A 15,073-nucleotide genomic window follows, 5' to 3' on the forward strand; every position below is an offset into this window, starting at 1 on the left:
GGTCATTCATTCACTCAGCATTTCCAGAGACCCTGCTGTTTGAACCAGCACCAGGGCAGCCACCAACCAGACAAGGTCCACCAGTGAGGATTTCACAGCTATGTGGGGAGATAGGCAGAATTCAGCAACTGTTTTCTTTAAGCAACATTTACTGATGCTAGCTCTCTTTCTGGGTGCTGGGGTACACACACACACACACACACACACACACACACACGTGCATGCGCGCATGAATGCACTCACACCCCTACCCTTTGGAGCTTAATTCCCTGTGAGGGCCAGAGCAGGGGTACCATGGGGATTTCTGGGGATCCAGAGAGGGGTTTTTTGTCCTTGACCTGGACGTCCAGCTCAAGTTTCTGGCTTTTTAACTCGTTTCCTCTTCACTCCTTCCAAGTTGGCAAGATGGGAACTATTACCTAGATTTACTTTTTATAGATGAAGAACCTGACAGCCAGACAGGAGAAGTGGCTCATTCAAGGTGTTGCAATAGGAAACTGGGCACATATGTTCACACCCGTGTCTGTCTGGTTTCAGGACTCACACTCTCTGCCATGCGGTGCTTCTTAAATGTTTGCTTGGGAGCAGCTCCAAGGCTCCTGGGAACATGTATGAGGGCAACCAGAAGTTCTTGCTTTATGCTGGCTATTTCCTTGGATACTCAGGCTTTCATTTCTTAAAATGTAGTGTTCTTTGCATGTTTATTATAAAATTGGTTGCATATCGAAATCATCCTTTACATTTCTCACTAATAGAATTAATGCTCCAGCAATATGCTAGCATTTAGTCTTTGGCCTTGTCTCACTCCTGGCACACGCTGCATACCCCCAAGGACAGTGTACCCTGTGTGGAAAGCTTGGCTAATAAACTCTCAGATTCCCAAACCCCACTGTCTTGTCCCTGTCAAGTCAGGAAAGGACGATCCTCGGAGGGGCTGGGTAAGAAGGAGCACAGGTGCCAGGCTTCCTGGCCTGAGGCTGCCCTGCAGGAAGGCTGCAGGAGGGTGAAGAGGTGTAAGCTGTCGCTGGGGGCCCAGGGTAGTAACAGCCCTCCTGCCATGGAGAGTTCTGGGAGTTCGCTCAGCTGCTGCCTCCTGGCTCCAGACACCAGCTCCCCTATTTTTGGTTCCCCAGAGAGGTCCCCCAGTGGCTGTCCTGACCACCTGCCCACCCCTCCCTCCTGGGGGAACGTGAGGGTGGCTTCTTGGACATGTTCAAGGGCTCATCCACAGCAAGGGTTCACACAGTGGGAACCTCACTGGGTTGAACAGAACCCAACAGGACATGAACAGCGGCCTTCCTTTCTAGCCTCTGAGCTGCCTTTTCCCTCCCAGCCCCTCTCCTTGCTGTCCTGTGTCCCCATGACCCTGCCTCTCCAAAAGTTTCACAGTTCTCTAATAGGGGGCTGGTGGGCCTGGGCAGACTCCAGATTCAGCGCGGTGTGTGTGTGTCAGGGAAGCCTTGCTGGAGCAGGTGAGTCTGAGCTGAGACTTAGAGAACGGAGGAGGCATTAACGGAGGGGCACTTGGAGCCCCTGAAATCTTTGGAAGCAGGGGTCACCCAATCTGATTTTGGTAGAGACCCCGGCTGGGGCGCGATCAAACTCAAGTGTGGCCGCCCAGCGCCCGCCGCGCCAGCCTGGCTCCCTCCCTCCCACGCCAGTCTTGGTCCTCAGCCTCCTCCGGTCCCGCCAAGCCCCAGATGCCTGTGTCTGTTCCAGGAAACTTTCCGCGGAGGCTCTCACTGAGCATGCTCGGCGGCGGGGCGGGCCTGGGGTCCGGAAGCTGCTCCAACTCGGCCTTCCCCAGCCACGTCTGGGGTCTCGCGTCCCTGGCTGGCGATGGGCTCGGCGGGCGCCCGGGGGCGCGCCACGTGGGTGCTGGCCGGGGGCCTCCTGGCTGCCGCCCTGGCGCTGCCTGCGGGGTCCGGGGACCGAGGCCGGCTCCCCGCGGACCCGGGGCCCCTCCGGCGCCCCCTCGGTGCCCAGCCTCCCCAGGATCCCCGCTCCGCTCCCGGGGTGGGGCCCGAGCAGACCGCGGAGGTAAGGAGGGCCCGCCCCCAGTCTTGGGACTGAGTTGGGAAGTTTGGCTTCACCCTATACCCGCGGCGGGGAGGCCCCTTCGGGTTAGGGAAATTACCCTAACGGGAGGGCGGGATCTGAGTAGGATGCAACCCGTGTTCCTTAACGCTTGTGGCCAGAAAACTCCCTGGAAAGGTGGAGACAGCGGTGTGGCTGGTGGCTGTGGGTTTGGACCTTGCCAGAGGCCGGGTCGACCCCCCTCAGCAACCTAAGAGCTCTGTGACCTAGGGCAGGTAGCTTCCCTTCTCGTGCCTCGGTCTCCTGATCTGTAACTGTTGCAGGGTCCACCCCAGAGGGTCGATGTGAGAGTTTAGATGAGCTCAGGAATGTAGGTAGCGCATCTCACAGAGGTGAGCGCTTCGGGAGAGTGTAGCAGTTGATACAAGGCACTATTGTTGGGGTTTCCCGTGACTGCAAATTTAGTTACTTTCTACTTCACCCTGCCCCTTCCTGTGTGGTCCCTAACTTGGGAGGGCACAGAGCTCTGGCTGTCACCCTAGATTTCCCCTCTCCCTCCGCCAAATCTGGTCACCAGTCCCCCTGCCTTTTCCTCCTAATCAGTTCTGATGTCTACTCCCCACTCCCTTGCTCACCCGGCTGCATCCACTAGGGTCAGTCCCCACCCCTCAGCCTCTGGCCTTTGACGGTTGTTTCCTCTGGGTCACCCTCACACCCTAATTTCCCGTCCATTCCTCCCCCCACCTCTAGGTGACCTGTCCATGGTAGACACCTGACCACTCTGCCCCGCCCCCCACTCGCCACTTATGTCCCCTTTCCACCCTGACCCCTGTTGCAAATCCAGGCTTCTGTTCCCAGGAACGTCTGTCCAGTGGTCTGGCGCTTCGCTGCCCTGTGGTCCTCCCAGCCCTCCCCCAGGGCCCGGCTCCTCTTGTCCTTTTGAGTTTTCTCCCTGTAGACCCCAGGGCGCCTGCTACACTTGCTACAGATTTTTAGGTCCCTTAAATGAGATTCCCTTCACTGTCTATGATTAGTTCTTAGGTTTTCACTAGAGAAGACAAAGTAATAATGCTGTGTCGATTTACTGAGCTTTTATAAAGCTCATGATGAACATTTTCACAAGGTCCTTTCACTTGCTCCTGTCTGGTGTGGTGGGAAGTATCTGGCCCATTTTGCTGATGAGAAAACCAAGGCCCAGGGAGCCAAACCCCCAGGCCTGTCCTGTGCTCTCACAATGGCTCTCCCGTTCAGAGCTCACTCACCTGTCCTCACCTAATCTTTCCTTTGGGAAGCCAATGCCAGAACATTTACATGGATGCTAGGCTCTGCAAAAGAGTGCTTTGAAAACTGGAACCCAAATGCTCACATTAACTTATTGTCTCTCCCCTCCTGCAGAGGGCAAGCTAACAGCCAGTTTACAACTGTTTCCCAGTTGTTCTAAAACTGCTGTGTCCAGTACATTGGCTCCGGCCACGCTGTGGCTGTTTGAATTTAAACGTTTCAGGTGCCCGATGGCCCCATGTGCTAGTGGCTCCCATATCGGACAGCCCAGACCATAGAGCATTTCCATCATCCCAGAAAGTGCTATTGGAAGTTTGTCAGAAGGAGAGAAACAGTGAAGGCTTGAGTGGACAGGAGGCTTCTGAGTGTTTATGGAAGGGCCTTTGGGTGCCAGACTGTCCTGGGCGCTTGAGATACAAGGGGACAAGACAGTCTCTGCTCTTAGACCTGCATTCTTGGGGCAGGAGAAAGACACTAAATGGTGTTAGTCTATAGTGTGGCAGTTGGTGGTCAGGCTGTAGAGAGAAATACAGTGGGCAAAGTGGACTGGCAGAGATGACCTTGAGAGCCGTGGTCAGGGTGGAAGGCGCTTTTAGGAGATGACAGTGGAGCAGAGCCTTGGATGGAATGAGGGAGGGGCATGGGTGCTTCTGGAGAAAAACTTTCCAGAGTGAGATCATAATGAGGACAAAGGCCAGAGGTGGGAAGTGCTTAGTGTGGCCCAGGACCCGTAAGGAGGCTGGTGTGGCCTGAGTAGGGGTCGGGGGAGAAGGGAGGAGGGGGACGAGGTGAAGCTAGAGGGTGAGGGGGGCCAGATCAGGAAAGACCCTGTGGCCCATGGTTAAGACTGGCTGTTATTTTGAGTTAGATGGAAGCCATGGGTGAGTTTTGAGCAGAAAAGTGGCTTGCTCTGACTTGTCCTTTTTTTTTTTATGAGGTACGCGGGCCTCTCACTGTTGTGGCCTCTCCCGTTGCGGAGCACAGGCTCCGGACACGCAGGCTCAGCGGCCATGGCTCACGGGCCCAGCTGCTCCGCGGCATGTGGGATCTTGCCGGACAGGGGCACGAACCCGTGTCCCCTGCATCGGCAGGTGGACTCTCAACCACTGCGCCACCAGGGAAGCCCTGACTCGTCTTTTTAAAGCATCCCCATGGCAGGTGTGGGAGTAGAGGATAGAGGGCAGAGGTGGAAAGAAAAACCAAGAGAGGAGGCATGTGGGAGACCAGGCAGACGATGGAGGTGAAATGGACCAGGGAGGTTAGTGGAGGGCTGCTGAGAAGTTGTGGATTGGGGATATACTTTGAAAGTAGAGCCAGGGGATTTGCTGGGATTGGATGTGGGTTGAGAGAGAGGAAGAGGAGTCAAGGATGAAACCAAGGATTTGGGCCTGAGCAGATGAGAGACTAGAGATACCATTAGCTAATATGCAGAAACCTTGGAGGCAATCAGGAATTCTGATTTGGTCTTGTTGAGTTTGACGTACCTATGAGGCATCCAGGTGGAGATGTACAGGAGAGTGGGGGATGGGTGAGTCTTGATCTGGGGGAGGAATCTGAGCCGGAGATCTATATCAAGGAGTGGACAGTGTACACAGGCCTTTAACCCCACAGGGCCTGGCTGAGTTCCCCTTGGGAGTAGGTATGGTTTGGTTTGAGAAGAGTGAGGCCTTAGGGCAGAGGCCTGGAGCAACACCAGGGCCAGGCATCCAGCAAAGGAGGTAAGACCAAGACTGTGACCCACAGGTCAAGGGAGGAAAGTATTTCAGAGGGAGAGAGGGCTCCCCAAAGATGTTCACATACTGATCCCTGGAACCTGTGAGCGTATTACATCACATGGCAAAGGGAGATTAACATTACAGGTGGTGTTCAGGTCGCTAATCAGCTGACCTTATAAAGGGAGGTTATCTTGGAACATCCCGGTGGTCCCAGGGTAATCCCAAGGGTCCTTAAAAATGGAAGAGGGAGGCAGGAGAGAGTCAGAAGATGTAACATCGGAAGGTCAGAGGGATGCACGGGGAGGCCTCAACCCACCACTGCTGACTTTGAAGATGGAGGAAGGGGCCGTGAGCTAAGGAGTGTGGGCTGCCTCTAGAGGCTGGAAGAGGCTTACCCAGAGCCTCCAGAAAAGAATGCAGCCCTGCAGACACTTTGATTTTAGCTCAGTGAGACCCATGTCAGACTCCTAACCTCCAGAACCGCACAGTAATAGACATGTGTTTGCTTTAAGCCGCTCAGTTTGTGATGATTTGTTACAGCAGCCATAGGATGCTAATACACTCACATACCAAATGCTGCTGGTGAGTTGTGTGCAATAAGGATGGAGAGCTGGCTGTGCACTGAGGCCTTGTAGAGGTCCTGGTGACCTTGTCAGGAGCTGTGTCATCTCGGAGAAGGGGATCACCAGGGAGGGGAAGGCTGGATATTGAAGGTGGGTATCGACTGGCAGTTGGTGTGGTGTCTGTGAGAGCAGGCTGCTCACGGCGGCCAAGGAGCCCCCAGAGAGTCACCCCTAGGCTAGTGAGACCCAGGATCCGGCGAGACCTCAGGGAGCCACAGCCAAGGGTCCCCAAGGGTCCCTGGCACTTGAGGGCTTCCCGAGTCATTTGCTACCTGGGATCCTGCCCCTCCCCCTCAAGCGGAAGCGTCTGTTGGGAAGGGGACCTCTGTCCGTCGGTGAGGTCAGGGACCTGCCACAGAGCCTGCCGAGTGGCAAAGGCTGGGTGAAAGAATGGATGGAAAGTTCCAGGGGCAGGGGTCGTATAGGCAGTCGTGTCGGAGTTGGGTGCCCCGTAGCACCACTGTTTGCCCCAGAGACCTCACGAATGAATTCTAGTCTTCTCTGGTTAACAGACTTTAGTTTTTAGAACAGTTTTTGATTTTAGAAAAATTGTACACATGGTAAAGAAAATTCATATATATCCCCCCCAATACACAGTTTCCCCTACTATTAGTGTCTTACATTAGTAAGATACATTTATTACAGTTAATGGTCTAACCTTGATATGCTATTGTAGAAGTCCATAGTTTATTCGGATTTCCTTAGCTTTTGTGCCCAATGTCCTTTTCTGTCCCAGGACCCCATCCAGGACACCACTTTACGTGTAGCTGTCACTTTCCTTGTCTTGAGGACCTCAGCAGTTTAGAGAGGACTGGGCAGGTACTTTGCAGGGTGTCCTCTGTTGGGATTCATCTTGGCGCATCTAGTAACATGATTTATCGCTATTGGCGTTTTTTTTTTTTTTTTCATTTGTTTGTTTTCAGATTTCACTATAGTTTATAACAGTGAAAAAACACCCACATGGTCCTAAGGGCATATTCAATTTATGAGCATCAAAGGAAGACAGATTTAGATACATTAAACTGTTGTTTCTATATTTATAATGATATGCAACCACATAAAAAATAATGTACAGAACACCTTGTCCTACAAAACAGCTTTGGGGAATTTTCTCTGACTAGAAATTATCCCAGTTTGGGAACATTAGATTAGACATGAACATAAATTCAAGATGTTATTAATTTACTTGAAAGAGTTGAACATTTAAGAAGGCTGTTTCTACCAGTGGAAACAAAGATGGAAGACTGTCAAATAATTGTGAGTTGCTTGGAATTCTTCCTGGCTTCCAGGAATTAAATTGGGAAAAGACATCTGCTCACACAGTAAAAATGATCATATTAGTAAATGTTTCCTTAAATGAAACACACAATGACAAAAATGATTCTTTAGTGGATTCCCAGTCAAAGGGAAAGAAATATTCAATAAGTTGGAAACTATGCCACGGTCTTCAATTTCAGAAGTAGAGATTAGCCGTTAAGAGGAAGTTTTCTGGGATGTTTCGCTGTCGGTGTTGACCTTGAACTCCCAGCTGGACCAGCGCTGGCCAGGTTGCTCCACTGTGAAATTACCCCCTCCCCTGCACCGTACTTGTGAGAAGGAGGTCACTATGCGCAGGCTGGATGTATGCTCTTAGGAGATTGTTTTTTCCTGCCAGATGGCAGCAAAGACTTATTCCATCCACATCAGTGTCTGGCACACGGCATTCTTCTTCTGAGGAAGTGGCATCTCTTTCCACCTTGTGGAAGGCACGTTATGGATTGGTGGTTGTCCTGGCCACACACACCTGTCCGAGGGGGTGTCGGGGACAACGTTCACATTGGGGGTGGGGGGCCTGGAAGACCCTGAAGGAACAGGCGTAGTTCCCATCACTCAGTCTATGTTCTCCTTATTGCTGGTGTTGCAATGACACATGGGCACACGCTCCTCTTACAAGAAATGAAACAATATAGGTGGCGTGGAAACAAGGGATTCTCCCCTCTACTGTGCACAGACTTGGTCCCCAAGACCCAAAGTCTAAGATTTCAGCATACTCCTTTCTAGGCTTTTAAAAATAATGTGTGGTTATGATATTATATGTTGTTAAAACGTGTAATTATATATTAAATGTATAAATAATTAGTATTAATTATATTGTTAAATATCTACATATATAGATATACTTTCAAGTTATTAAATATGTAAGTAAATATGTAAATATATACTAGTAAACTAACTGTAATTTATATAAAACTAAAGATAATATAAATACATAAATGTAATTATTAAATATATAATAATGTCTTAAGCATACAAAAATGCCATTTTTATTAAATGAAACCATATTATTCATAATTTTATGACCTAGGGATCTTACTTGATATATATTAGAGTTCTTTCTAGGTGATCACAGATCTGCTTTATTTATTTCTTTGTTTATATTTGTAATTGTTGCACGAGACACATAACGAAATTTACCCTCTTAACAGTTCAGCGATGTTCAATACATTCACACTCTAGTGCTTCCATCTCCAGAACTCTTTTCGTCTTGTGAAACTGAAACTCTGTCCCCATTAATCAACAACCCCCCCTATTCTTTTGTCCCCCAGCCCCTGGCCACCACCATTCTACTTTCTGTCTATGAATTTGACATACCTCCTATAAGTAGAATTGTATGCATGGACCACTTTTACTTATCCATCCATCAGTGGACGCTGGGTTGCTTCCACCTTTTGGCTACTGTGAATAATGCTGCTGCGAACAGACTGGGCTTGGCCCACTTCAATGGCTGTAGCCAGGGCACTATAATAACAGTAATTATTATTATCATTATTTTATGGTGGTGGGATCTGGGCCTTTCCAAGCCTCAGTATTTTACAAAAGTAGAGTGGAGGGGTTGGCTGGGCCCCATTTAGACAAGTTTTCATCACTGAACGAGGTGAGGCAAGCTGGGAGGACGCTTTGAGGTCCACAGTTTTCAGAGGAGGAATCTGAGGCTCAGAGAGGCTGGGAGACTTGGCCAAGGACACACAGCGAGTAAATGGTCCAGTTCGAATCCAGTTCTCCGGACTCCCGGGCTAGTGTTTTATGTGCCACTCTGTGAAAACTTGCAGGATCTTGGGAGTTCAGAGATTTGAGGCTCTCCCAGCATCACGGGGTTTGTGAAAAGCAGAGATCGGATTTGAACCCAGGTCTGTCCAACTATATAAAATTTCCCCTACACCCTGCTGCCTCCCTAGACAGCTCCCAGAACTGCAGTTACATCATCCTATATTCAAAAGCTGGTGGGATGATCGACTTAGAAAGATTTACATCAGACTTCTGGATAAAAGTGCAGCTCCTCTCCACGTGAGCCATTTACAAAAATGGCTTTCAGCCACTCCTAGTATGTCCTTCGTTAATGTCTTTGTGCCTTTTGACTCTTTTTAGGACTTGCCCCATAGGATTTGGCCCAGTGTGGAAAGCTCTCACTTTCTGACTGCAGGTAAGTTTTTCTTTTGGTTGATTTTTTATTGATTTGACCACGAGAGAGAACCAGACCCTAAAGCCATAGCCCTCCTACTTCTGCCTCCCTTGCCCCCTGCTCACCAGCGTGCCTTACAGAGCAAGGCAATGTGTCACCTGCTACAGCAGCACGTTGGAGTTTGGCTGCACAGCCCAGAATTCAGGGTGAGGTGGTCTGTCTTCATTCCCCCCGAAGGCATCTGATAAAGAAAATGCAGAACGTTTGTATTAGCCAAGTGTATGAGTTTCTTTTTGCTGCTGTAACAAGTTATTACACATTTAGTGGTGAAAACAGCACAAAGATATTCTCTTATGGTTCTGGAGGGCAGAAGTCCAAAATCAGTCTAACTGGTCTGAGTCAAGGTGTCAGCAGGGCCTCACGCCCTCTGAGGCCCTAGGAAGAAGGCCTTTCCTTCTCCAGGATCTGGAGCTGTATTCCTTGCATTCTGCAGGTCATGGCCCCTTCCTCCAGCCTCCAGGCCAGCAGACTAGCATCTTGCCTCAGCGGGCATATGGCCTTCTCTTCTGCCTCTCAGATCTCTCTCTACCTCCCTCTTTAAGGACACCTGGGATTACATTTATGGGCCCCTGGGTAATCCAGGTTACTTCCCCATCACAAGGCCCATAATTTAATCACATCTGCAGAGTCCCTGTTGCCATATAAGGTAATATATTCACAGGTTCCTGGGATTAGGACCTGGGTATCTTTGGGGCCTGTCATTCAGCCTACCACACTGGGTGACAGAAATTCAACTGAAACTAACTTAAGCAAAGAGGAATTTGTTGGTCCCTATAACTGGGCCTCGCAGGCCCTCGGCACTGCTGGACGCGGGAGTGGTGTTCTCAGGACTCTGCCTTTCTCTCTCTCTCTCTCTTTTTTTTTTTTTAATTGGGGTATAGTTGCTTTACAATGTTGTGTTAGTTTCTGCTGTACAATGAAGTGAATCAGCTGTATGTATGCATATATCCCCTCCCTCTTGGACCTCCCTCCCACCTGCCCCCCATCCCACCCATCTAGGTCATCACAGAGCGCCAAGCTGAGCTCCCTGAGCATACAGCAGGTTCCCACTAGCTATCTGTTTCACACATGGTAGTGTATATATGTCAGGGCTCTGCCTTTCTCTTTTCATCACGGCCCCTGCTTTCCTCTGGTGAGTGTGATTTTCAGGAACATTCTTTCCACGTGGTGGGAAAGACAACCACTGGCAGCCCTGGACTTCCAGGAGTCTGACTGCTGCCACTTGCAGAAAGGAAGAGACTTCCCAGTAGCTCAGCAAAAGTTCAGGAAAGACCAGTGGGTGCAGCCTGGGTCCCATGCCAGTCCCTGACTCTGTCACTGGGGCTTGTGGGGAGAGTGTTCTGGGTTCTGTGCCTAATTCTGGCCTCCTGGGGACCAGGATGGGCTGGGATCCAGGTTTTTCTATATAGACTAAGAATCTTACTGACTAGTGTGTGTGTGTGGGGGGGGGGGCTACCATGAAGGCAGGGGTACTGGGCAGGCAGAATAGTTTTTTTGTCCAGAATCTTCTCGGCACAGATTATGAATACACCTCTTTGTTTTATACCAGGGATAAACATATTTCATTTCCTGGGGGAGTTAAAAGTACTTTTTATATCTTTTATTACTCTCTGCAGTCTTTACATTTTACAAAATCCAATGTTTTCATTTGCATAAAATAGGTTGAGGTGATATCACAGAAATCACAGAGACCTTTTAGCCACTGATTAAGCAGACTTGTCTGTCAAAGGGAGTGCAGTGCACTAAGGACTGTGGTTGTAGTGAGAGCAGGGGGTGGAGGACTAAGGCCACTGGGAGGGCTTCAGGGAGGGCTTCCTGGAGGAGGTGCTGCTCAACTGAGTCCTGAGGAGTGGTAGTTAGCAGGACAAGGGGATGGAGGGAGAGGCTTCCAGGCCTGTGGCAGCTCAGAGGCGAGGGAGTAAGGGTGCATCCAAACACCTGCACAAATAGTACAGGTGACCCACGTGACAGTGGCACTAGTGGGGAGGCTCTGGGCAATGATGCAGTGGGTGGTGATGGTCACTTCGGAGCTTGACTTCCTTCTATACTGTCTGTGGACAGTAGCAGTGGCTGCCTCATTCAGGTCCTCATCAGAGCCTGCGGCTGGGCCTTCTGAAGGCCTGGAGGAGCAGGGGGCACCTGCAGGATGCCTGCACCAGAGATAAAGCCCAGAGTGGCCTTAGGATTTTACATCCAGCAAGTCTCCTGGGAAAGCATTTGTTCTTAGCCCGAGGGGCTGGGCTGCGGTCCAGAGGTGGGTGTCCTGTCCCACTTGTGTGATTGGCTCAAACAATCCCGACTGAGCAGGCAGCCTGGGAGAGCTCCTGCCTCTTTCCGTGTGAGGGCTGTCAATTCCCCGATGCTCACCTTCGTTGCCATTCCAGCATCACGAACTGAATCAACCACAGATACTATTCTAGAAAAAAAGATATCGATTTTATCTAGGATTCCAGTTCCACGTCCTTTTTTTTTTTAATTTTAATTTTTCCTACATATATTTAGAAATTCTATTAAAAAAGGGTTCAAAAGCACTTCTAAAGACCTTGCTATCAATACTCTGTGTAAGAAAGACTGAATAACAGGACTCGTTCTCAGTCAGTATAAGTTTATATCTGGATAGAAGATAAATGTTGAAAAGGCACAACTCCACAATTCAGGTCACTTCAAAATATAAATTTACACAGTGGTCAGATGAGTTTCCCAAGGACACAGCTGGTGAGTGACAGAGCCAGGATTCGAACACAGGGCGTGTCTGATGCCGGGTGTGTAAGAATCACCTATGGCTCCTCCCTTGCCTAGTGGTTCTGACTCAGTAGGTCTGGGGCAGGGCCCAGGAATGTACATTTCAGCCTACAGCCCAGGTAAGGAGCACAGACTTCGAGAAACACTGTCCTTAAGCTCTGTGTCTCCCAATGAGAATGCCTCATCTTCTTGGCAAAGAGATGGTAAGCCATTCATTCATTCACCCATTTATTCACTTACTCAGCAAAGATTTTCCAAGTGCCTTCACGTACCACGTGGTTTGCCTCTGGAGTTTAACCGCTGCCTTTCTGTATCATGTAACGCATGTGCATTGTTATTTTGCAGCAGAAGCACCATTTAGAATGAAATTCAGTAAGAAAACTGAAGCCTTTAACCCACCCCCGACTTCTGCAGCCTCTAGTGGGCCATGGATTCATTCCATATTTGCTTTTATACCCTCGTGGCCCAAGAAGACCTTGTTTAAAAGAGAGTCTGCTGTAACACACCACTTGGTAAGTAACATGTTCAGTTCTTTAAAAGACATATCAGAAGTTGTAAAGAAGCCAATTTTGGACCATATGTGTAGAAAATATCACAGGCTTTTGTTCCTCCAAAAAACCTATTCTTCCTCTTTCACTGAATAGAGTTATCATTAGGAAGCAAATCCCTCTTACTTTCCAGAGAGCTGCTGCTTCCGTACAATATACAGTATTTAGATGAACAGGATGTGTGAATCTGAGCATCGGGCCCCCGCGTCAGCTGGTTCTAAAGCGGGGCAGGGGGTCCTGTTTTAACCAGACTGATTCACTTGCCCCTGTTATAAAAATGCTGCTACCGACAATAGGGCTAGGTGTTTAACAAATATTTTCTATTTGCCAGGCATGAGGCTTAGCACTGACTATGCATAATCTCACTGGGGCCTCATTACGAGTTTCTTAAATAGGTACTGTTTTAATTCCCATTTTACAGAGAGGAAATGAGGATTGGAGAGATTAAGAGGCTTGTTCAGGGTCCCACAGGCCGAAGTGGCAGAGCCAGGATTTGGAGCCCCTGCTCTTAACCACTGGCCCTGCCCCGCTGTCCTTCATATTCTGTGTAATGTGTTGGCTTCACATAGCGCTGACTTTCACCTAAGCTTTCATGACTTAAAATGCCTTGAGGACCACTGCCTTCAGCCAACAGGCTACCATGACCACAAGCCCCTTCTTGGCCCCCGGCTACATGTTTGTATTAGTTTCCTAGACTGTGTAACAAATTTCCACCAACGTGGTGGCTTGAAACAATGACATTTATTCTCTCCCTGTTCTGGAGGTGGGAAGTCAAGGTGTCAGCAGAGGCGTGCTGTCCCTGGGGGCTTGTAGGGGAAGATCCATCCTTGTTTCTTCCAGCTTCTGATAGCTTTCCTTGGTTTGTGGCTGCCTCACTCCAATCTCTATATTAGGATTCCCTGGAGAAACAAAACTGGTAGAAACAAAACATGTAGGACACATGTGAGCGAGAGGGGGGGGGGATTTATTTTAAGGAATGGCTCATGTGATTGTGGGAACTGGCAAGTCCACACTCTGCAGGGCAGGCTGGAGACCCAGGGAAGAGCTGGTGCTCAAGTTGGAAAGATGTCTGCCACAGAATTCCCTTTTCCTTAGAGAAAACCTCAGTCTTTTCCATAAAGGCCTCACCTGATTGGGCGAGGCCCACCCACCTCATGGAGGATCAGCGGCTTTATTCAGAGTCCATTGACCTAAACATTACTCTCATCTAAAATACCTTCACAGTGACATCTGGACGTGTTTGACTAAATATCTGGGTACCATGGCTGGGTACCATGGCCCGGCCAGTTGACGTGTAACATTTACTGTCACTCTGTTTCCACCTTCTTGTGGCCTCTTCTCTGTGGGTGTGTATTCTCCTTTTCTGTCACTGGTAAGGATACTTGTCGTTGGATTTAGGGCCTAGCTAAATCCAATCCACCTAAATCCAGAATGATCTCATCTTGAGAGCCTTGGCTAAATTACATCTTCAAAGACCCCTTTTCCAAATAGCGTGACATTCCCAGCTTCTGGGCTTTAGGACGTGGAGCCACATTCAACCCACCATGTTGGTCATCGTCCTTCCAACCCTCTCCAGTGACAGGGGACTCAACCCCTCCTGTGCTTTGCCCAGGATGGAGGCAGCACCTCCATCCCCCCTCCTGTGTGTCTTTGCCCAACAAGCTATGTTTGTTCAGTTGTCGTTTGCAAGATGCTGTGTGGGGATCAGAAGAGTAGAAAGCCAGGCGTCTGCCCTCAAGGACTCACTGGGGGCCTGGCACGTCAGAGCACGAGGGTAGGGTCGTGGACAGAGACTCAACTGGAATCGGAGGCCTGGTCAGCTTATGCTGCTGCATGTGGTCAGCGTGTTCACAGGAACATCACTTCCCCTTTCTGTGTCTTTGTTCGCTTCTGTACAATGAGAGGGTCACGCTCCGGAGAGGGGTGTGTGGTGTGGGAGGATCATAGGATACAGAGCACACAGCCTGGGGTGGAGTCCAAGCTTCCTGCCTATGCGGCCTTGGGCAAGTGCGTTAACCCTCGTGAGGCTTAGTTTCCTCCTCTGTAAAATGGGAGTAATAGAATTCATGTGTGTACAGTGATGGGCATATGCCTGGCACTTGGGAAAGAGTAGCCATTGTTATGATCGTTGGTATCACTGAGAGCTGCCGTGGTCTGTGACTGAGAGTATGGCCCCACCCACTGCAGATGGAGGGGGGCAGGGCAGACAGCGGGGAGGCATGGCCTGGGGTCACGGGGCATTTGGCAAGGGCGGAAATGAGCAGGGACCGGTTGTGATTACGAGGGGCAGCCGGGCTGGCATCTGGTGGGCGAGCTCTGGCTTTCCACTGGTGCCCTTCCAGGGGAGCCATCGTGGGGCTGGAGGAGCCCAATCCCGGGTTGATTCTCTCCCTGTTGATGATGCATCCAGCTCATGGGAGGTGCCCCACCATGCTGTGGTCCACGTTCACTCAGTCCCTGCTGTGTGGCTGGTGTACCCCACACAGGACATGCGTGCAGTCCTTAAAGGACTTTTCCATAGCTCTGCTCACATTCCTCCTGCTGAAGTGTCAATCCTGGTTTGCTGAGTCCCTGTGACAATGGTGTCATTGACACGCACCCCAGACCAGGACATAGCCCCGTGTGATC

The 15,073-nt window shown here is 49.9% G+C and overlaps 1 protein-coding gene across 3 annotated transcripts in view; it reads left to right on the forward strand.

The window, feature by feature from the left end:
* Window positions 1–1,773: 1,773 nt before the first annotated feature.
* The window catches only part of EVC2 (EvC ciliary complex subunit 2), a 141,034-nt gene continuing 127,734 nt past the window's right edge, over window positions 1,774–15,073 (forward strand). For 2 of the 3 annotated variants that reach the window (XM_079920375.1, XM_079920377.1), the window contains exons 1-3: window positions 1,774–2,040; window positions 9,062–9,116; window positions 12,243–12,409. In XM_079920375.1, coding sequence (XP_079776501.1) covers window positions 1,840–2,040; window positions 9,062–9,116; window positions 12,243–12,409 — 423 coding nt within the window. In that variant the 5' untranslated portion in view covers window positions 1,774–1,839. The remainder of the gene's footprint in view (window positions 2,041–9,061; window positions 9,117–12,242; window positions 12,410–15,073) is intronic. The other variant, XM_079920376.1, reaches the window with a different exon arrangement.

This window comes from Stenella coeruleoalba, assembly GCF_951394435.1.
Source record: "Stenella coeruleoalba genome assembly, chromosome: 4".
NCBI lineage: Eukaryota > Metazoa > Chordata > Mammalia > Artiodactyla > Delphinidae > Stenella > Stenella coeruleoalba.